Source organism: Rhineura floridana, chromosome 9 (assembly GCF_030035675.1).
Source record: "Rhineura floridana isolate rRhiFlo1 chromosome 9, rRhiFlo1.hap2, whole genome shotgun sequence".
NCBI classification, from domain to species: domain Eukaryota; kingdom Metazoa; phylum Chordata; class Lepidosauria; order Squamata; family Rhineuridae; genus Rhineura; species Rhineura floridana.
Genome location: NC_084488.1, coordinates 67,142,587 through 67,165,897, shown reverse-complemented (window position 1 = coordinate 67,165,897; position 23,311 = coordinate 67,142,587). Strand labels below are relative to the sequence as shown.

Sequence of the window (23,311 nt, the reverse complement as noted above, 5' to 3'; positions counted from 1 at the left end):
TGCAGTAATCTAACTTGGAGGTTACCAGAGCATGGACAACTGAAGCCAGGTTATCCCTGTCCAGATAGGGGTGCAGCTGGGCCACCAACCGAAGTTGGTAGAAAGCACTCCGCACCACCGAGGCTACCTGAGCCTCAAGTGACAGAGATGGTTCTAGGAGAACCCCCAAGCTACGAACCTGCTCCTTCAGGGGGAGTGCAACCCCATCCAGGACAGGTTGGACATCCACTATCCAGTCAGAAGAACCACCCACTAGCAGCATCTCAGTCTTGTCTGGATTGAGCCTCAGTTTATTAGCCCTCATCCAGTCCATTGTTGGAGCCTGGCACCAGTCAGGGTAATTGAAATCCCCCATTATTACTACATCATGCCTCCTTGAAACATTGGCAAGTTGCTTTTCAAAAGTTTCATCCTTGTCTTTTCATTGATTGGGTGGTCAGTGGTAGACTCCACCCAACAGGTTCCTTTTATTCCTTGCCCCTATTATTTTAATCCAGATGCTCTCAGTGGAGCTACCAAGCTCATCCTCCTGTATGTCTGCGCAGGGATACATATCTTTAGCATATAGTGCACCTCCACCTCCCTTTCTATTTCTTCTGTTCTTTTTGAACAAGTTATTATATTTATTTATTTAAAATATTTCTATCCCACCCTTCCACCCTATAATAGGGCACTCAAGGCGGCTTACAATAAAATCGAACACGTACATAATAAATATTGTGCACAATAAAGATCACAGAAACATTAAAATAAATTAAAATACATAAAATGCATTTAAAATACATAAAATACGACAGACAGACAGACAGACAGACAGACAGACAGACAGACAGATATACATATATATAGGGAGTGATACTGAAGGGACTACAGAGGTAAACATTAACACAGAAGGCATAAAATCAGTGTCATGCTCTACCCTCAGTCCCTCCCAAAGGCTCTATGGAACAAGATCATTTTCAGAAGTCTCTGGAAAACCATCAAGGAGGGAGCAGAGCAGGCTTCTTGGGGTAGGGTATTCCAAAACTTGGGGGCCACAGCTGAAAAGGCTCTCTCCCATGTGCCTGTCAGTCTAACATCTTTCATTCCAGGAATGCAGAGGAGACCAGAGGCAGATAATCTTAAATCCCGGGCAGGTACATATGGACATAAGCGGTCCCTTAGGTACATTGGTCCAAGGCCATTTAGGGCTTTAAAGATCAGAACCAGCACTTTGAATTGTGCCCTGAAACAAATTGGGAGCCAGTGGAGTCAATAAAGCACAGAGACAATATGCTCCCTATACTATGCTCCTGTTAACATTCTGGCTGCTGCATTTTGAACCAACTGTAATATCTGAACCGTTTTCAAAGGCAGCCCCACATAGAGTGTGTTACAGTAATCAAGCCTCGATGTCACCAATGCATGTGTCACTGTGGCCAAGTCAACTGCTTCCAGGAATGGACGCAGCTGGTAGACCAGTTTGAGCGGCCAAAAGCACTCCTGGCTACCGCAGCCACCTGATATTCCAGCAGCAGGCCAGGATCCAGGAGGACTCCCAAACTGCAGTCCTGCTCCTTCAAGGGGAGTTTTCCTCTTGACCAGCAACACTTCCATCTTGTCTGGATTAAGTTTCAGTTTGTTAGCCCACATCCAGCCCTTCACAGCCTGCAGGCACCGGTTTAGGATGAGCACTCCCTCCCTGCGATCAGGTGGTAAGGAGAGATAGAGTGTCATAAGCATATTGATGACATTGTACTCCAAATCTCCAGATGACCTCTCCCAGTGGTTTCATATAAATGTTAAAGAGCATGGGAGACAGAATGGAACCCTGCAGTTATATCCTTCAGTTGCTGCCTTCCAGTCATGGGAGTCATTCCATCAAGTTGCAGTTATACTATCAAGTTGTATTTATCCTCTATTATGAGTTCTTCATCCTGTTAGTTTCCCATACTCTGAACATTAGTATACAGACATCGAAGACCATGTGATTTACGATCTGCCTTCCTTCCTGCATTTTTATGAAGACTATTATTGGGCCCCATTACAACCGTTCTCTCAGTTCCTATTACTGTGCATAAGCCTTTGTCAATCATTATCTCTAAGTTTACATCTTCCTCCCACTTAAGATTCAGTTTAAAGCCGTCCTGATGAAGTTCTCCATGCTGTAGCCAAACATATTCTTCCCAGTCCTTGTTAGGTGCAACCCATCACTTGCCAGCAGTCCACCAGTAAGCATAGCCCATGGTCCCAGAATCCCAACCTCTCATGTTGGCATCAGCTTCATAGCCAGTCATTCACCTGGAGGATTTTTCTTTCCCTTCCTTCTCCTTTTCTAAGTACTGGAAGGATGGATGAGAAAACTATCTGGGCCCCAAAGTCCTTGAGTTTCCTTCCCAGAGCTTCCAAGTCTGACATGATTTCTTCGTAGTGCTGCTTGGCAGCACCATTTGTTCCCACATGGATGAGAAGAAAGGGATGCCTGTCAATGGGCTTTATGAGTGATGGCAACCCTTCAGTCACATCTCTAATCCGACCTCCAGGGAGACAACATAGTCCATGGGTCTACTCAACACACTTGGGTTTCAATCCCGCACAGTAGAGAGCCTTCCACTATTCATACTCTTCTCTTCTTCTTGTCACAGGGCGTCGTTTTGTTGCCTCTGCTTGACTGAGCTTCAGCCTCTCACTCACTGTCAAACAGGGTCTCCTTTAATTCTCCCTCTGCAGGTTGTCCTCCAGTCTCATCCTCAAGTACCTGAAAGTGGTTCCATAGTTCCACTGGTGTAGAGTGTCTTCTAGCTCTTCTGCTCCTAACTGTTACCCTTTTCCATGGAATTTCTCAATTTTGTTGTTCCTCTCCTCAACATTCTCTTCTGCTGTATAGTGGGAAACCCACAAGTGGAAGGCACACACACAAAACCATCATGGTTTTTGTGATGACGACAAGCCTTCTTCGAGCTTTGAATATAATCATATAAATTTCATTATCCACAAGGGAAGCCTCCAAGTAATAGCCATGTTTTGAGGCTGTCAGTGACCAGTGTGCTTCTGGCAGCCACTGTGTTGGAAGGTCCAGTTCTATGAACTGCCCAAAGTTTGTTAGAGTAGCTGGTGATGAAAGTCAATTAAATGCTTTTCTGAAACTCCAATATGTGATGTTGCATATCCTTATATATGGTATACTCAGCAATGAAAGTGGGTAAAATACTTTTGGCAGAACTCTTATTCCCTTGTATTTCTGCCCACTCTCACTAGTGATAGTAGCAGTTATTTACAGCTTGTAGCCCATGACATAGAACACCTATTGTTTTAACTGAACAGTCTAGCAATCTCTCTTCTTGGACGTCTGAGGGGTTAATGAGATATGACAGTGGCAGATCCATAAGTACATAAGAAAAGTACTGTTGGACTAGATAGATCTATCACAGGGATGGGCAACCTATGGCCCTCCAAATGTTGTTGGACTCTGGCTCCCATCAGCCCTAGCCAATAGTCAATAGTCAGGGATGGTAGGAGTTGTAGTTTAGTCCCTAGACTCGTCAAGTGATACACTGGAAATCCAGACATCAAAAAAATTCTGCAGAGAATTATTGTCTGTTGAAAGCAAACATAATGCCTCTAAGCTTGCCATAATGTCAGAGTGATGGGTGAAGGGAGAGCAAAGAGATAAGTGAGGAGAGGACAGGGAAGAATAGCTCGGTTGTGATCTGACAGGTCTAGCTTGTAACCAGAGGAGATTATTTTACTAGCACCCTCCAATCCCAGTGCTTTGGTCAACCTTTTAAGAGTTAAACTTACATCTTTATCCTTAACGAAGGCATCAGGAGGGGTGCATCTTCACAACTGTCAAGTTGAGTGTAATCAGAGATAATGATTTTATCCAGGAAAGCACATCCCTTTCATCTTTAAAGACGCCCAGCACAAAGGCCCTTTGTCTGCACTTTGGAAACTTTCTTAACCAGGGGCACCTCTCTGCAGTTTACAGACCTGTTGCCCACAAGATTACGTGATGCTTAAAAGAACAAATTCCATCAGAACAAGGGGGTTCAGATGCCCACCCCATGCTTTGAAAGAACACAGATGGGGATTGTGGAGCTATGCAGGCCAGGCCAGGCTAGCCACCTTTGCTGACACATACAGTGGCCACACACAACAACATCTTCATGTTCAGCCAATGTGTGAGGAGACTCTACAGTTCATGCATAGAATCCCTTTAGACGCCAACCAAATGCACAGACTTCCGGGGGGTGGGGGTGGAGATAGCCCACATGTCCTCAGAATCCCCCTCACCCACTACCCTGTCCTGTAAAAATGAGTATCAATAATAGCATTTGACTCACTTTTCTTGAACTTTTTGTATGTTTTCACTGTGCTGTTCCTTACATTGTACAGGCACTTTTAGCATAAAGTACATTCTTTAGTACTGTTTTCTTTTTAAGGTGTGCTGTATCGCAGAAGACATAAATTAAGAATAAATAGCATTGAAGTGCAGTCAGTGTGGCTTTGTGAATGGGGGATCCTGCTTTAAGGTAGCGATACCTCACAATGATTTCAAACCCTTTTTAAATCCTATGATTCAGTGAGACACACAGTATAAAACTTCTCCAGAATTATCTTCTAATGCCCGATTGCCTTTAAATAATATTGCAGAATTATGTAATATAAAGCTGTCATCAAACAGCAGTTGACCAGGGAACCCACCCAAATGGACCATGTGATCCCCTTGAATTCAAATGTACCTAATCCTCAAGTTATTTGCAGTTGCAGAAACCCAGAATGAATTAACGAATTTTAGATATATACATACAGTACATACATATTTATGTGTGTGTGTATTTAAATATCTAATTAGCTCATTTACCTATTCATATGCAATTACCTTTTCTATAGGTGAAACATGTGCATTAACATTATTTGAATCCATAAACCCAAGATTTTAAACTTTGTAACATCAGTTATGCAAGAGGGGATTTTTAAAAAAATTAAGGCACATCTTAATCCATGCACAGTACATTTCCTTTCCCCTTCACCTCCTTTCCTAGCCACTTTATAACCTTGGCTGTTAAGGACCTCTCTGTGTTCTTCACTTTATAAGGCAAAAATACCTATTGAGTTTATATTTTGTCTGCTTTCTGGTCCATGCAAGAAGCTGGCTTCTCTGCTGCTGTAAAGCATGTAATACATAATAGAGCAGCTTTGGCCCATAAGCCAGTTTCTTTCCCAATTCATCCATCAAAGTGCTATGCAAGTGGCCCCCTAAATTGATAAATTCCCACAGTGCCTGTTGACCCAGCTGCCAAGGCCCCATGCAGCAGGTGTTGTTTTCATGACCACCCTGACAGTAATACAAACTGTTTAGCAGTTGCATTGACCTCACAGCTATTAACACTGATACAGACTCCGCTGGGGACTAGTTTTCAAATATGACAGAATTTCTTAAAGACTAGAGGTCATGAACAAGTATACCGTATAAGAATAAATTTGATATGCTGCTGAGTTTAAAAATCTGAAACTGGGGAAGGTTCTTTTTTCTTCCACCCCACATCATTCCCCTGTAGTAAATCAAGTAATGAGCTCTTGGCCTGCCTCCCAGTACTGAAAGCAAATGTACTGAAAAATCATACCTGAAGGGGTGCTGTGTTTATGCTGCAGAAGTAGTTACTTATTTATTTTATTGAAAGAACTTCTAACCTGCCTTTCAAGGTAAACTGCCCTCAAAAGGCAGTTTACAAAAAAAAAATTAAAACACATAAAAATACAGTAGTTGCAAGTATACCATTAAATTTAAAATCATTACATTGGAATCAAACTAATTACCCATTAACAATTATTTTTATATAGCTGATTAACCAAAATGCACATTGGAAGAAAAACCTCTTCAGGCTTATCTTAAAACCAGCAGTGAGGAAGCCTCCATTAGTGATTTGGTCTAAGGAAAAAATTAACTAGAACATGTTTGTTTTACTTTGCTTCGAGGGTGGAAAACTTTTTATCTTTTCTGTATTCACAGCCCTCTGTCACCCCCCCTTCCAAAACAACCTGGATAAAGATAGCTTTCAGTGGAATTCCTGCTGCTGACAGTCTGTGGCTGTGTGTGTGCGCATGCACATATTTGTATGGGTAAACCTCAATAGAAAACATCCTAGCCAGTTTCCTGAGATGCACTTAACTATTCCAAAACAAAGAAAAGAATAGATACAAAACCTACCAATATCTTTTAAAACATAAGAGCACATTTCATCTTCATAATAGCTGCATTCATTATGGCTGAGGTTGCCTCCAGACTGTCCCTATTTTGCAGGAAGTATTCAATCGCATATCGGAAATTTAAGTCTGCACAATTAAAGTGGATTAAAGTGCTCTGGCATAACAAATCCACTTTTTTGTGTGTGTGAGGGGGGGAACAGGCTTTTTCCAGTTAGGAAAGTGATTGAGAAATGCACTAAAAAGTTAAGCATAACAATCAATTGATGGGAAGAAATATAATGTCCCCTCAAACAAATTAGAACAAATGTTCAGTAAGGAGTGTATAACCTCCGTACAAGCCTTGTGCAAGCAAATCAGGATGAATGCTCAATAAGTGGGACATGTGGAATAGCCCTGAGACACAGAACTTTCTGAGGGACTTCCCAATCCCAGTGTGAGGGCAGGGTGCCATTTGCAAGGGAGAACCTATAGGTGCAGGGAAAAGTTTAGTCCTCCCTGCATCTGCTGATTCTCCCCTGCAACCCTTTGCCTTGACTGTTTACTCCCTGTTTTCCTCCTTGTTGGCTCCAAAAATGAAAATAAGCCTGGAAGAGAGGCCTGGGAAAGGCTTGTGGAGGACAATTTGCAGGTACAGGAAGTTAAGCATCTGACTCCCACCCATGGATTCTACCTGAAAATGCCTCCAACTCCCAAACTGCTGCTCGGGACCACATGTTTAGTGAGGTAATGTGTAGTTCTGCTGTAAAAGCAAAGAAAGAGAAACAGGAGGAAGAGAACACAGTATGGCTAAAAGTTACTGTATCTTCTCAGCCTTTCCTGGCATGCTCCATACCAGAGAAATCCCAATGCACTGAAGTTTTGTCCCAAAATTGACCATACCAAGGGGGTGATATGAGAACAGCCTGCACGTTGTATGCATTGCAACTGATGGTGGTATCACTTAAGCAGGCAGGCAGCACATATAAGAAAAGAGTTGGGCATCCACACCTTTTCAAATACTCTACACCAAGGATAGGGAACCTTTTCCAGCTAAGGTCTGCATTCATTCCAGGGGCTGCATGCCAATGGTAGGCGGGATCAGAGGTTTATATTTATTTATTTATTTATTTATTTATTAACTTTATTTATACCCCGCCGTTTTTCTAAATTGGAACTCATGGCGGCTTCCAGATAAAAAACAGATACAATTAAAACCTACCAAAGTTAAAAGCATATAATACATAAGTAAATAAATATAGACAGATATAATTAAAAAATGAACTCTAATTTAAAATAGCATTAAACTATTTCTGATAATTAAAAACTATACTCATAAAATCAGAATAATTAAAAAATAAACAAGCAAGAGCAATATGACCTCCTTTGGGGCCTATCCTTAGCCGCCTTCGGAATCAAAGCCTTGCTGAAATAAGAAAGTTTTTACCTGTCAACGAAAGGACTGCAGGGAAGAGGCCATTCTTATCTCCTTAGGGAGGGAATTCCAAAGCCTAGGGGCAGCCACCGAGAAGGCCCTATCTCGTATCCTCACCAGTTGTACTTGTGCGGATGAAGGTATTGAAAGAAGGGCCTCTCCTGAAGATCTCAGGGCCCGGGCAGGCACATAGAGGGCGATGCGCTCTGACAAATAGCCTGGACCCAAGCCGTTAAAAATGGTTAAAAATGGCTAGGGCCAGAGTCAAAAGTGAATTGGGCAATGGATACAATTCTTGCCTTTGTACAGTAAGCTACATTCCAGCCACACAAGAGTCAAAGGTTTCTGGACATCCATGGATATACCTCCATCTTACATTCTGTCAAACATGAACTTCCTGTGTTGCTGTGGGACAATTTAACTGCAAAATACAGTATTTTGAATCAGTGGTGGCTGGTGACTCCATGTCAGTGGGGCAGTGGAATCTGCTCTGGGTTTTAGTCCAGACTTTCAAGGAGCTGTCAAGGTGCTTCAGGACTAAAACCCAGAGCAGATTCCACTGTCGCACTGACATGGAGCCACCACCCGCCACTGTTTAGAAGAGCCAGTTAGGAATGTATCTGTAACATAGGTGTTGGAGACCGCTAGTATGTTGTTGTTATGTTCCTCCAAGTCGACCATGACTTATGGCGACCCTATGAATCAGCGACCTCCAAGAGCATCTGTCATGAACCACCCTGTTCAGATCTTGTAAGTTCAGGTCTGTGGCTTCCTTTATGGAATCAATCCATCTCTTGTTTGGCCTTTCTCTTTTTCTACTCCCTGCTGTTTTTCCCAGTATTGTTGTCTCTTCTAGTGAATCATGTCTTCTCATGATGTGTCCAAAGTATGATAACCTCAGTTTCATCATTTTCGCTTCTAGTGATAGTTCTGGTTTAATTTGTTCTAACACCCAATTATTTGTTTTTTTCGCAGTCCATGGTATCTGAAAAACTCTCCTCCAACACCGCATTTCAAATGAGTTGATTTTTCTCTTATCCGCCTTTTTCACTGTCCAACTTTCACATCCATACATAGAGATTGGAAATACCATGGTCTGAATGACCCTGACTTTAGTGTTCAGTGATACATCTTTGCATTTGAGGATCTTTTCTAGTTCTCTCACAGTTGCCCTCCCCAGTCCTAGCTTTCTTCTGATTTCTTGACTATTCTCCCCGTTTTGGTTAATGACTGTGCCAAGGTATTGATAATCCTTGACAAGTTCAATGTCCTCATTGTCAACTGTAAAGTTACATAAATCTGTTGTCATTACTTTAGTCTTTTTGACGTTCAGCTGTAGTCCTGCTTTTGTTCTTTCCTCTTTAAATTTCATCAACGTTCGTTTCAAATCATTACTGCTTTCTGCTAGTAGTATGGTATCATCTGCATATCTTAAATTATTGATATTTCTCCCTCCAGTTTTCACACCTCCTTCATTTTGGTCCAATCTTGCTTTCCGTATGATATGTTCTGCATATAGATTAAATAATTAGGGTGATAAAATACACCCATCTCACACCCTTTCCGATGGGGAACCAATTGGTTTCTCCATATTCTGTCCTTACAATAAGCCTCTTGTCCAGAGTGTAGGTTGTGGATCAGGACAATCAGATGCTGTGGCACCCCCATTTCTTTTAAAGCATTCCATAGTTTTTCATGATCTACACAGTCGAAGACTTTGCTGTAATCTATAAAGCACAGGGTGATTTTCTTCTGAAATTCCTTGGTCCGTTCCTTTATCCAACGTATGTTTGCGATATGATCTCTGGTACCTCTTCCCTTTCTAAATCCAGCTTGGACGTCTGGCATTTCTCGCTCCATATACATGTAACATTATATATATGGTTATATATTATGCTTATATATCCATTATGATGACCACGCGTCAAGGATTGTAATAGTTCAGTCAGCACAGAAGAGAATAATACATTTCCCCAACCAATTTCATCATGGTATAATAGGCAGGAGGCTATCTAGCTCTCCACTGTACTCCTACATGAATGGCACCGATGTTAGCAGTGGAGAGGTTCTTAATGTCCACATCAACTACTGATTCTGTCCTGTGATTCAGTTATACATTGTGATCCAGAAATAATATCCACATTTCATCACTGCTACCAGGGTGAGTCTGAAAGAAGTGGTTCTATCCAATACACCTTTGGCCCACCAACCAGGAATGATGGGAGTTGTAGTACAGCAATGCCTGCTATACATAGTATAGAGAAAGAAAAAGGCTTTTGGAAGGAACAGTCGCCTCCCTTAGAGCTCGAGGGCTCCTTGACCAACATGTGGTTCTTTCATACTCCTTGAGAATATAACATCAAGAATAAGCTCCTGTAGGATCATGTGTCTTTGTGTTAAGGAGGAAGCAGAAACATGTCTATAAACAGAGAGGGTGTATTGATTCAGATCACTTTTGACACTATTCCATCTCCAAGTCTGCATACCAGAGATGGAGCTGTCCAGGGTCTCAGGGGGTCTTAGACTCCTTACTTTTTTGGGAGCAGAGTCCCAGCACGGTCCCTATGTCTCCAGCATCCTACAAGCCAACCAGCATAAAAAGGGAGTGAGGTAGCCACTGAGAAGAATCTTCTAACATGCTTCCTTGTTCTTTCCTGCTGATTGGAGCCAATCAGAGTGAAAGGAAGTCTGAGAAGACTCTTCTCAGTAGCTAACATTCTAATCTTTAATGCTTATTGACTCCTAGGGATGTCTGTTGTTGTGAGAGAAGGCATTAACAAGGATCTCATTCCCAATCCCGCAGCGAAAAATGGGGGCTGGGCATGGCTGTGACTAACATGAAGGGACCCTGCACTTCTGAATTTGCCACTACACTACTGCTGCATACACACCATATATTTAAAGCACATTTAAAACACACTTTCCCTCCAAGAATCCTGGCGACTGTAGTTTGTTATGCTGGGAAATGTATCTCTGTGAGAGGTAAACTAGTTTCCAGGGTCCTTGAATGGGTGGGGAATGTACACAACCCAAGCCAAGTGTGGGTTACACAACAGCTATACAACCAGCTATAAATTCAGTTAACTGAGGAGTAGGAACCTTGGACACCTGTAAAACATGTGGTGGCACATTACATCTCCAATACTGCCGAGAAGGAAATAGATACAGGAGCAAAGAGGGATGTGAGCCAAGACAGTAATTAGGAACTAACTATATGCTAACATGTGTTACAACACTTTTTTTTTTAAAGCAAAGCTGTTTCCAGAGAGAGGAATTTGGAGAGAAATAGTAAAGGAGGGAAGGGTGCTTAACGGTTTCCCAAGGGTGTTTAACACTGTATTTTGTGAAGCCACTTGAGGGAAATTTGACATGGAGAAATGTTGAGCAAGAAAACTTTTAAGCACATCTTCCCTCACTAATTCTCCTCACTAAATTCTCTTCTAAAACAAGCAGCTTTCTTGTGGCTGCTGATGTTTTTTTAAGGGCATCAGAACACTATGTTTTAGCGTGCAACATGCAGTTAGTCCCTGAAATAGTGACTTACCCACAGCCATACAATTTGGTTTATGGCTAGCAGGAAATTATATTTGGTACTCTATGCAGAACATGTTTATGTGCCTGAATGGTGCTGTGTTAGTATTTGGGGAGAGTGATATTGTTGAGAATTTTATCGCATGTGACTGCAGCATGGATTCTGCATCAGAATGTGAGTTATGCTGAACATCAGAGTCAATTTAATGTGGAGAAGAGGAAGCTGCAGAAGGATACTGAACCCTTCTCCTACTTCCCCCCACAACCATCCTTTCTCCCAGGCATGGAACTGAGACAAAAGAAAAGATGAAAGGGGAAAGGGCTTTCAGGGGAAACAAACAGGTCAGAATGAAACTGTGTGCAGGCACACACATGCACAGGGCTCTCTGCACTGTTCACAGTGACTGACGTCAAACACAGGGCTGCAGGTCACATCTAGTTAGACCTCTAAATATGGAGATAAGCTTCAGCCTGTGGGGCCAGTGTCAGGGGTTTGCTCACCTGGCTTGTCTGTGTTCACTTATCATTCCATTGGCTCTGCTGAGAGACCAGCTTTCCCTCAGGCTCCAACAGAAGGGGAGAAAGGAAGAAGGGCAGTTCCATTGGCTGTGCTGAAAGATGGGCTGCCTTTTGCCCTTCTCCTCTCTCTCATCAGTCACCTAGTAATTTATTTTATTTATTCATTTAAAATACTTCTATCCCGCCCTTCTACCCTACAATAGGGCACTCAGGGCGACTACAATAAAATAGCACACATATATAATAAAATACACAATAAAAACAAAACATTACAGTAAATGAAAATACATAAAATACACTTGAAATACATAAAATGCATGATGCATACACATACACACACGTACAAACATACATACATGTATATATGTGCATACACATATAAAAGAGTGAGAATAAAAGAACTTAAAAGATAAAGAGATAAAAAACTTTAAACAGTGTCAGGCTGACCCGTCAGTCCCAACCAAAGGCTCTCCAGAACAAAATAGTTTTTACAAGTTTCCAGAAAACCATCAGGGAGGGAGCAAAGCAGGCTTCTTGGGGCAGGGAATTCCAAAGTCTGGGAGCCACAATTGAAAAGGCTCTCTTCTGCATGCCTATCAATCTAACTTCTTTCATTCCAGGCACGCAGAGGAGACCAGAGGCAGATGATCTTAAATCCACGGTAGGAACATATGGACATAAGCGGTCCCTTAAGTACACTGGTCCAAGGCCGTTTAGGGCTTTAAAGGTCAAAACCAGCACTTTGAATTGGGCTTGGAAACAAATTGGGAGCCAGTAGAATCAATAAAGCACATGGATGATATGCTCCCTGCGCCATGCTCCTGTTAACATTCTGGCTGCTGCATTTTGGACCAATTGTAGTTTCTGAATTGTTTTCAAAGGCACCCCCACGTAGAGTTCATTATAGTAATCAAGCCTCCATGTCACCAATGCACGTGTCACTGTGGCCAAGTCAGCTGCCTCCAGGAATGGACACAGCTGGTAGACCATTTTGAGCTGGCCAAAAGCACTCCTGGCTCCTGCAGCCACCTGATATTTCAGCAGCAGGGCAGGATCCAGAAGAACTCCCAAACTACGGACCTGCCCTTTCAAGGGGAGTGCAACCCCATCCAGAACAGGTTGCAACCCTATTCCTGGGGCAGTTTTCCCCTTGGCCAGCAACACTTTCGTCTTGTGGATTAAGTTTCAGTTTGTTAGCCCACATCCAGCCCCCCCAGCCTGCAGGCACCGGTTTAGGACAAGCACTCCCACCCTGTACATGCCACCAGGCTACCTGAACTGTGTTCCATCCCAACTGGTCTTTATAAGAATGGTAACTTTAAGAATTGGTATTTAAGCCCTTTTCCCTTTTATACTGTGCCTTCTAGATAGTAAGTTTGTAGGCAGGAACTGTCTTGTTTTGTAAGCTGCTCTTGAAGCCACTCTGGAAGTCCTTTCAATTGAGGAGCAGGGTACAATGCCGTGAATACATAAAGCTGGGCTCTGGGCTCCTACTGGTAGGAAGGGCGGGATATAAATCTAATAAAAAAAATATATAAATAAACAGACGTAATGACCCAGAGTATCTAAACGTGCATTTTTGAAACTCATGGATAAATATAGTAATAGAAGCACAGAATTATAGAGCTGGATCTCAAAAGTCATTCAGCACCCTGCCAATGCAGGAAAGCCACTGCTACAGCATTCCTGATAGATGGACATCCAGCCTAGCAAAGGAGAATCTACCACATTCCAAGCAGTTTTAAATTATTAGGCACTTGGAAGTTTATTATTGTGTTACACTAACTTAAAACAAGACAGTCTAACTGAGTGAATGGGCGGAAAAATGGCAAATGCAATTGAATATAAACAAGTGTAAAATTATGCATATTGGAGCAAAAAAATCTGAATTTCACATATACGCTCATGGGGTCTGAACTGGCGGTGACTGACCAGGAGAGAGACCTCGGGGTTGTAGTGGACAGCACAATGAAAATGTCGACCCAGTGTGCGGCAGCTGTGAAAAAGGCAAATTCCATGCTAGCGATAATTAGGAAAGGTATTGAAAATAAAACAGCCGATATCATAATGCCGTTGTATAAATCTATGGTGCGGCCGCATTTGGAATACTGTGTACAGTTCTGGTCGCCTCATCTCAAAAAGGATATTATAGAGTTGGAAAAGGTACAGAGGAGGGCAACCAGAATGATCAAGGTGATGGAGTGACTCCCTTACGAGGCAAGGTTGCAGCATTTGGGGGTTTTTAGTTTAGAGAAAAGGCGGATCAGAGGAGACATGATAGAAGTGTATAAAATTATGCATGGCATTGAGAAAGTGGATAGAGAAAAGTTCTTCTCCCTCTCTCATAATACTAGAACTCGTGGACATTCAAAGAAGCTGAATGTTGGAAGATTCAGGACAGACAAAAGGAAGTACTTCTTTACTCAGCGCATAGTTAAACTATGGAATTTGCTCCCACAAGACGCAGTAATGGCCACCAGCTTGGATGGCTTTAAAAGAAGATTAGACAAATTCATGGAGGACAGGGCTATCAATGGCTACTAGCCATGATGGCTGTGCTCTGCCACCCTAGTCAGAGGCAGCATGCTTCTGAAAACCAGTTGCCGGAAGCCTCAGGAGGGGAGAGTGTTCTTGCACTCGGGTCCTGCTTGCGGGCTTCCCCCAGGCACCTGGTTGGCCACTGTGAGAACAGGATGCTGGACTAGATGGGCCACTGGCCTGATCCAGCAGGCTCTTCTTATGTTCTTATTGCATTATGTAACATTCATGGAAACACTATTATTGTTTTTGTTAGTGGTGGTGTTTGTCCTATGTTCTTTGTGGATAATTATTGAGCTGTAATCCTAAGCATAGCTACTTCTGAGTAAGTGTGTGTATTACTGGGAAAGATGATTGCCAACAAAAATTCTGAATACATATATTTATAATCTATGTCAATTTTGGCTTCTGGGATAGATAAATAGCTTATGCATGAATTTTGGTGAAATGTTGTATCATGTGGTTCCAACACTGTCCAACAGGGATCCTACCACCCTGCTTAAAGGGGCTTCCCACCATGTGGACCAAGCAAATGATTAGAAAAATTTATTAGGTTACAACTACGACAAACACATATAAAAGAAAAAAGCAACACCAAACTATTGGTTCTTACATGAAATGGTCTATTAGTGTGCAAGTGGTGACCTCCAAGTGCCTCAAGTACAGGTCTTAACCCTGGGTCCATTTGTTCCTTCTGCTTCTTTCCTCCAGTACTGACTTAGTTCCTCCATCCCAGATCTCTCCCCCCTTCCCAATTCTCCTGCACTTACTTCTTTCTTTCTCCAGAAGAGGGAGAAAGAACGTATCTGCCAATAGCCTTTTATTCCCTTTTCCTCTCTCCACCCAGCTTGTGTCATTGATGCAACAGTAATGAATTAGTGGTGGATTTATACTGGGCCATCAACACATCATTCTGTTTGATTAGTTCTACAATGCTTTCCCAGTTACTGCACAATTGCCATCTGGAGGAGCACTCTTGAGCTACAGCTAGGGATGGAAAGATCTATCAATTTCGGTTCTCTCAGTTTCTCGCTTTTCTAATGTTAAATTCAGGTCTCTACATTTGTGCAGCAATCTGCAAAAAAATTTTTTTTAAATCCTCATGAATATTCTCCACCATTTTAGTGTGAATTTCTCCAAATAAACACATTTTTGCAGGCAGTTTTCACAAAGGTACACATTTTTGCAAGCTATTTCTCCTCACATCATGCCTTTTTGCATGTTATTTTCACATATATTCATTTTTATGCACACTTTCTCCTAATATATGCATTTTTATCAATATAGTTTAGTTGGCGAACTGCATCCCAAAATTCTAATAAATGCTAATTTCAAAGGATGGCTGTGTTTCAGTTCTCATATTGTTTCGGAAAGTGCAAATTTGATAAATTCTGCTTGAAATGTGAACTGAATCAAAATTCTCAACCATCCCTAGCTACAGTACAACAAAAGCAGGGGAGGGGGAACCCAGAACATTTGTGATATGAAAAGTTACAGGATTTCAACAAGAAGCTACAGTGCATGCACCAACTGGAAATGAAACAGTGTGTCTGCCTGGAAAAGTTTGCAGGAACAAACGGTATTGATTGCATGTAACCACCCCCAATACCATCATGAGCACAAATAATCATGAATGCATAATGAAAAGGATGTCAGGAGGTGCCCTTGAGATGTCTCTTTCTGATTGGTTCCCTAGACCTCTGTCTTCACCTCAGTGATAACATCTCACCCAGTTTCTTGCTTTGCTGTTCTAGACAAGATAAGCAAATTTGGTCTTCTAACATAGTATCTCACCTCTAGGTTTCTCATGTAGACATTTGTCAAACTGTCTTTACCAAAAACTCTGTGTTCATCAACTTTGTATTTAACAGTATTGCCCATGCAGTCTATATGTGCTAAACTTCACTTCTGCAGTCCTGTCTATGCCTAGCTATGATTCTGTGTTAAGCCTTATGATTCTGTGTCCCCAAAATTTTGAATTTATCATAGATAGACAGACAGATACTGTGCATGTTGTTTTAGGCTTACCCTTACATCTCTGCTAAATATGTTAGGAACATCTCTGTAAAATCAGTGGCACCATTATCAGCTATAATTGCTAATATTGATGTGTTTGGGCTAACATTTAAAGAGAAGAACTTTTAAAGAAGCTTTATTCTTTTTAGCATCCAAACCAATTTTTATAAGGCCTGTTCTTACCAGTTAAGATACTATTTTCCATGCTTCGTAAAACTCTGTTGCATGGGCCATTTTAAACAGTTTTGTTTTGGCAAACAAAAATGAATCCAGCCTGTGTGTAAACTATTTCTCTTTGACCCTGACTTTAAATACGTATGTTGCCTGTATATTTTTCTACAGGCCGTTAGTCCCAGAAGAATGCAAAAGAACAGCTCTTCCTGCCCAGATACTGACATCTGAATGCTCAAGGCATTGTCGAAATGGGCACTGCACTCCCACCGGAAAATGTTGCTGTAACCAAGGCTGGGAAGGCGAGTTCTGCAGAACCGGTTAGTAATCCAAGTTCACAGTAATCCATGAAAATAGCAAGGCTCTACCAACTTCTAACAAATGTTTTTTAATACTCATATATTTTAAGTACCCCATTTATTAAAGCTAAAAATGAGTGGGTAAAAAAAGAAGATTGTAGAGGGAGAAGCTAGGAAATTTGTTTTAGTCAAACGCCATGTATGCATTTGATAAACAATGCAAAATGAATTCTGGATGTTGTTCATAAGCAGTGTGTTTGGGACCACAGGAGTGAAAAGACACATCTGGGGACTACCACTGTCATCAAACAAACTTTCATTTGCCATCATTCAAATGCTTCTCTAAGCTTTCATTCAGTATCTCTGTGCATACAAGAGACTCTAGGCTGCAAAAATAGATCTGTTTACCAGAAGATGGAGGTGGGATACAGTGAAATGAAGAGAAAGAGTAAGGCAGGAAAAACTATGGAGCATGCAGCTGTAGCATCCTTGGAAAACATCTGTCTCACTATACTGCTGAAAGGCAGAAAGACAGAAGGAATTCCCTGAGGTTATGCTATTGAAAAGAGACATTCTGGCCGCCGCCACCTGCCCAGCTAGGGGCAATTCACTCCAGAACTGAATCCTAGAGAGTTGGAACAGTGTATCTGGAAGAGTACCTACTCTTTCCAAAAGTCTCTGTGGGCACTCCCAATGCCCACTCTAAATGAGTTACAGCCCCTCTTGGAACAAAATAAAATGTATCATTTTTTAATTTGTTTATACTTTCATTGCACTTTTTCTTTTAAAAAACTCCTTTTAAAATGGAGCTGAAGGTTGGAATTCCTTGCAACTCAAGAAATCTCTCTCTGCAAAAAGAAAGACAATGGCAGTGCATATATGATAATCACGGGGGACTGGAATGCAAAAGTAGGGAACAGAGAAGAACTAGGAATTGTGGGGAAATGGGGCTTAGGAGACAGAAGTGAAGCAGGAGAAAGACTTATTGAATTCTGTGAAGCTAATGATTTGTTTCTTGCCAACACATTTTTTGTACAACCAAAAAGACGACTGTACACATGGACATCACCAGATGGTCAATATAGGAATCAAATTGATTATATAATTGGAAACAGAAGATGGAGAAGTTCCATACTTCCTGCAAAAACAAGACCAGGAGCAGACTGCAGTACAGATCATGAACTGATCGTATCGAGTATCAGAGTAAAGCTAAAGAAGAATAACAAAGCACTCATAGTGCCAAAATACAATTTAAATAACATCCCAGAAGAATATAAAGATCAAATAAGGAACAGGTTTAAGGCTTTCAACTTAGTTGACAAAGAACCAGAAGGACTATGGAGTGAAGTCAGGGACATTATCAGGGAAGAATGCAAAAAGACAATACCTTTTGTTAAAAAGAGAGAAAGACCTCAATGGATGACTGAAGAAACTCTTAAAATGGTTAAAGAGAGAAGGAAAGCAAAAGCAAAAGGAGATAGAAACATGGTCAGAACCCTAAATGCAACTATACAACGACTCGTACATAGGGACAAAGAAAACTATTACAATACTTATTGTATAGAAATAGAAAAGGACAACAAAATGGGAACAAGAGCTCTATTCTAAAAGATTAGAGAAATGAAAGGGAAATTTAAACCACGAGTAGGGATGTTGAATAATCAACAGGGGAACACACTGACTGACCAAGATAAAATAAAAGGAAGATGGAAGCAATACACTGAAGAACTCTATAAAAGAGATGACAGGATGACAGATTCATTCACGGAGGAACCATATGATGAACAACCAGAAACTTTAGAATGTGAGGTGAAAGCTGATCTTAAAATTCTTGCAAGAAACAAATCACCAGGAATAGAAGGCATACCAATAGAGTTGCTACAAGCTACTGAGACTGAATCTGTCCAAATTTTGACAAACATTTGTTGACAAATATGGAAACTAAACAATGGCCCACAGACTGGAAGCGTTCAATATATATCCCAATTCCAAAGAAAGGGGATCCCAGAGAATACAGTAATTATCGAACTTTTGCCTTAATATCCCATGCAAGTAAAGTAATGCTCAAGATTCTACAACAAAGGCTCTCATCATATATGGAGCGAGAAATGACAGACGTCCAAGCTGGATTTAGAAAGGGAAGAGGTACCAGAGATCATATGGCAAACATATGTTGGATAATGGAACGGACCAAGGAATTTCAGAAGAAAATCACTCTGCGCTTTATAGACTACAGCAAAGCCTTTGTCTGTGTAGATCATGAAAAACTATGGAATGCTTTAAAAGAAATGGCGGTGCCACAGCATCTGATTGTCCTGATGCGCAACCTATACTCTGGACAAGAGACTACTGTAAGGACAGAATATGGAGAAACCAATTGGTTCCCCATCGGAAAGGGTGTGAGACAGGGGTGTATTTTATCACCCTATTTGTTTAATCTGTACACAGAACATATCATACGGAAAGTGCGATTGGACCAATATGAAGGAGGTATGAAAATTGGAGGGAGAAATATCAATAATTTAAGATATGCAGATGATACCACACTCTTAGCAGAAACCAGTAAAGATTTGAAACGAATGTTGATGAAAGTTAAAGAGGAAAGCACAAAAGCAGGACTACAGCTGAACGTCAAAAAGACTAAAGTAATGACAACAGAAGATTTATGTAACTTTACAGTTGACAATGAGGACATTGAACTTGTCAAGGATTATCAATACCTCGGCACAGTCATTAACCAAAATGGAGACAATAGTCAAGAAATCAGAAGAAGGCTAGGGCTGGGGAGGGCAGTTGTGAGAGAACTAGAAAAGGTCCTCAAATGCAAAGATGTATCACTGAACACCAAAGTCAGGATCATTCAGGCCATGGTATTCCTGATCTCTATGTATGGATGTGAAAGTTGGACAGTGAAAAAGGCGGATAAGAGAAAAATCAACTCATTTGAAATGTAGTGCTGCAGGAGAGCTTTACACATACCATGGACTGCAAAAAAGACAAATAATTGGGTGTTAGAACAAATTAAACCAGAACTATCACTAGAAGCTAAAATGATGAAACTGAGGTTATCATACTTTGGACACATCGTGAGAAGACATGATTCATTAGAAAAGACAATAATGCTGGGAAAAACAGCAGGGAGTAGAAAAAGAGAAAGGCCAAACAAGAGATGGATTGATTCCATAAAGAAAGCCACAGACCTGAACTTACAAGATCTGAACAGGGTGGTTCATGACAGATGCTCTTGGAGGTCGCTGATTCATAGGGTCGCCATAAGTTGTAACCGAATTGAAGGCCCATAACAACAAATATTAGACAGGCGCCATCTCTGTTATCTTTTCGGCACCTATTGAAACCTTCCTATTTCAACAAGCCTTTTAAGTTGAGACCCAGTCTGCGTCTGTGTTGGAATTGCTTTTTAATATGTTCTTAAACCTTCTTTTTAAAATGTTTTTAATCTTAGAAAGCTTTTTTTAAGAAACGTTTTTAAAGATGTTTTGTTTTAATGTGTTTTAAAGTTTATTTTGATGATGTTTTAAAACTAAAGTTTTTAGTCCTTTTGTTTGCTGCCCTGGGCTCCTGCAGGGAGAAGGGTGTGATATAAAACAAAAGCAAATAAATAAATATGCAGAATGATGTTTAATAAGAATACAGTAAACTCCCTAAATTAGAGAGATACTGTACAAACTGCAACATATTTCAATTATATTTTTATCCACTTTTTTTCCTAGCAAGTAATCCATCCCAAAACATATCATGGCCTATTTTATATTCTGAGAAATATACAAAGCAAATTGTTAGAACATATGAAAAGTCTGCTGGATCAGGCTAATGGCCAATCTAGTGCAGCATCCTGCTGTCACAGTGGCCAACCAGATGCCTATAGGAAGCCTGAAAGTATTTTTAAATAAATCAATTAATAATGCTACTATTGTGATAACTAGTTCCCATTTTGTACATATGACTTTGCTTCTGAGCCTCAGGAAAGCCTCTTAATTAGAGCATTTGAATTTTTTACAGCAAAATGTGATCCAGCCTGTCGACATGGGGGTGTCTGCATACGACCAAACAAATGCTTGTGTAAAAAAGGATATCTTGGTCCTCAATGTGAACAAGTGGATAGAAACATCCGAAGAGTGACAAGGGCAGGTATTCTTGATCAGATCATAGACATGACATCATATTTGCTGGATCTAACCAGCTACATTGTATAGTTTCTGGGACTTATTTGGAAACCACATTTTCAATGGGCATTTGTTTTTGAATCTTTTCTTCTTCCTCTTTTTTTTTTATAAAAAGATCCTTATCCTGCTTTGAAACTCCAGTGATTCCATTGGGTTTGTAGATCTGTCTTTTAATCTTTTCAGAGAAGCAGAAACATACAATTTACGCACAAACATCTGGTTGCATAACTTGTGGAATATTAAAATTATATTTCCTCATGTAAAGTAGTTTACACAGAAGTGCCACTGTTAGTCACAAATAATTTTCAGTTATGTCACTATGAATTATTTGATATCCCACCAATTTTATGTGTATAAGTATTTGACTATAGCAATCAGAAAGGAGTTTTGAAAGTGTTGGACATTATTAAAAATTAATTTTAACCATTGTTAAAGTGCAACAAACAGCAAGTAGATTCAAATGACCAATTGCAATTCAATTCATGTAATGATTGATAAACAAACTGACTTTTTTTCTCCCATTAAATGCTATTCTCTGAACAGGATGGAAATGGTATTGTGGTAGTTATCACCCACTGGAAGCTTCAGATGACCAAGCTATCATATGAAAATTGCAATTACTGTATCAAAAACATAGTCATGTGAATCCATCCTACCATAACAAAACAATATTTCAGAACTCCTTGATGCATTCTTATATAGGCAATTCATTCTAAGATTGTAATCTACACCTCTATCAATGTAACAGAATGTTATGCAATTAACTACTTTACCTGGCATAGGTGCAAAAATGTGGCTATCGCAGCTTAATTTCCACAGTGTTTCAAGTTCTTAATAATTAAATTATATCTGCGTATTTTAAAAACAGTCATTGTAGAAGGTCTGTTTTTTATTGAAAACTTATTTAACAATGGACACTGGGTTTGTTACATATTTATTTTATTTTATTTTTTATAATATAGACATCATCTAGATGAACAACTTTACCATGTCCTGTAAAATACTGAAGTTACATTTTTTCCAACTTAATTGGAATGAAGGGGAGTGAAAGAGTGAATATACTCTTTAATGTGTTATGGACCTAATGTAGAAGTTTATCCTTGTGTCAGCCTTACTTCATAATTGACAGAGAAACAGCAGCAACCAGTCACTGTAAATGTTGATAGAGTTCTTTCCACTATATCAGGACTGGCCCATTTATATGTAATAAGAATTTATTGCAGAATTCACACTGAATGGAACTTCACTGGATGGGAGCTCATTTTAGCTAAAGTCTTGCCTGTGTAAGAGGATACTTGTACAAATCATTAAAATTATGGTTATTGCCAAATATGGTTTAAAATGTAAATGTTTCTTGAAGAGTTAACAGAATACTGTTTCCTTTTTGTAAATTTATCAATAAATTTGATGTACATGCTGTATTCAGAATTGTTAAAGTATTAATTAATATTTGAACTATAGGAACATCCTCAGGGTTTAAAATGCTTATTCCTGCAATACTTGTGATCTAGTCTGCGTGTTCATACTTGTGGCATATATCAATTTCTCTTTGTGCTATTGTTTTTGCAGAGAAGTCTTCCCACACAGAGAGAAGGGAAGAGCAAGTGTGCCCTTCGTCCCACAATTCATCAAACACCTGTTCCTCCTATACCAACAGTGTGCAATGTTTAAGCAATGTAGCCTGACACTTTAACTAACTATTCCCAGCCTACTTGAAAATGGTATCTGTAGGAGAAGGAATGCCTACAGAGTGAATTCTTCAGTCACTAAATGAAATCAAGCAATTTCTTTAAATTTTAGTACTGCTATAATTTGTAAGCAAAATGCGATAGGTAGCTGTTCTTGTGCAAACATCTGTTTCAGAGACAGCAGAAGGAAGCAAGGTCTGCATTTGCCATCCACCTATGATTACTCTTGGGTTTCAAGTGACCTCCTGACAAATGGAAATTGGTTGAGAAATCTTGGTCGAGTGCTTAGTGAACAATGGGCAGCATTAAAAAGTGCATGCATAATTTTGCACAATGTAGATCCAACTGACACTCTATTCAGAGAAGGTTCAGGATTAAATGAGCATGGAGACCAAATTACCCTCTTACCCCAGAAAAGGGTTGTCTCTTCCAGTCATACTAGCACGTTATTGGTTAAGCAGTGTGACAAATCTCGCAATGAACCCTGCAATAGCCTGCATCTGTAGGTTAATAGCAGCTCTTTGTCTCCATTGCTTTCTCCCTATAGTCTTTTTACTGAATCACATCACAAAAAGTTTTACAATTAAAAAAAATGTCCTGGCAACCATTTTGGTACATTGACCTTACCTTCTAATCTTCCCTTATTCAATGTGGGGGTGACACTAACAAAATGTGAACTTCTAGAAAATGAGGCAGCTGTCTAAAATCTATCAGATAGTGTTGTTTTATTACACATACTATACACATCATGTTGCCAGAGTAAGA

General features: G+C 40.3%; 1 protein-coding gene across 2 annotated transcripts in view; it reads left to right on the top strand.

The window, feature by feature from the left end:
* Positions 1-23,109, top strand: part of HHIP (hedgehog interacting protein) — a 182,015-nt gene extending 158,906 nt beyond the window's left edge. Inside the window, exons 12-14 of one of the 2 annotated variants that reach the window (XM_061583971.1) lie at positions 16,547-16,695; positions 20,695-20,823; positions 22,428-23,109. In XM_061583971.1, coding sequence (XP_061439955.1) covers positions 16,547-16,695; positions 20,695-20,823; positions 22,428-22,543 — 394 coding nt within the window. In that variant the 3' untranslated portion in view covers positions 22,544-23,109. Of the gene's footprint in view, positions 1-16,546; positions 16,696-20,694; positions 22,214-22,427 lie in introns of those variants that run through there. The other variant, XM_061583972.1, reaches the window with a different exon arrangement.
* Positions 23,110-23,311: the final 202 nt, after the last annotated feature.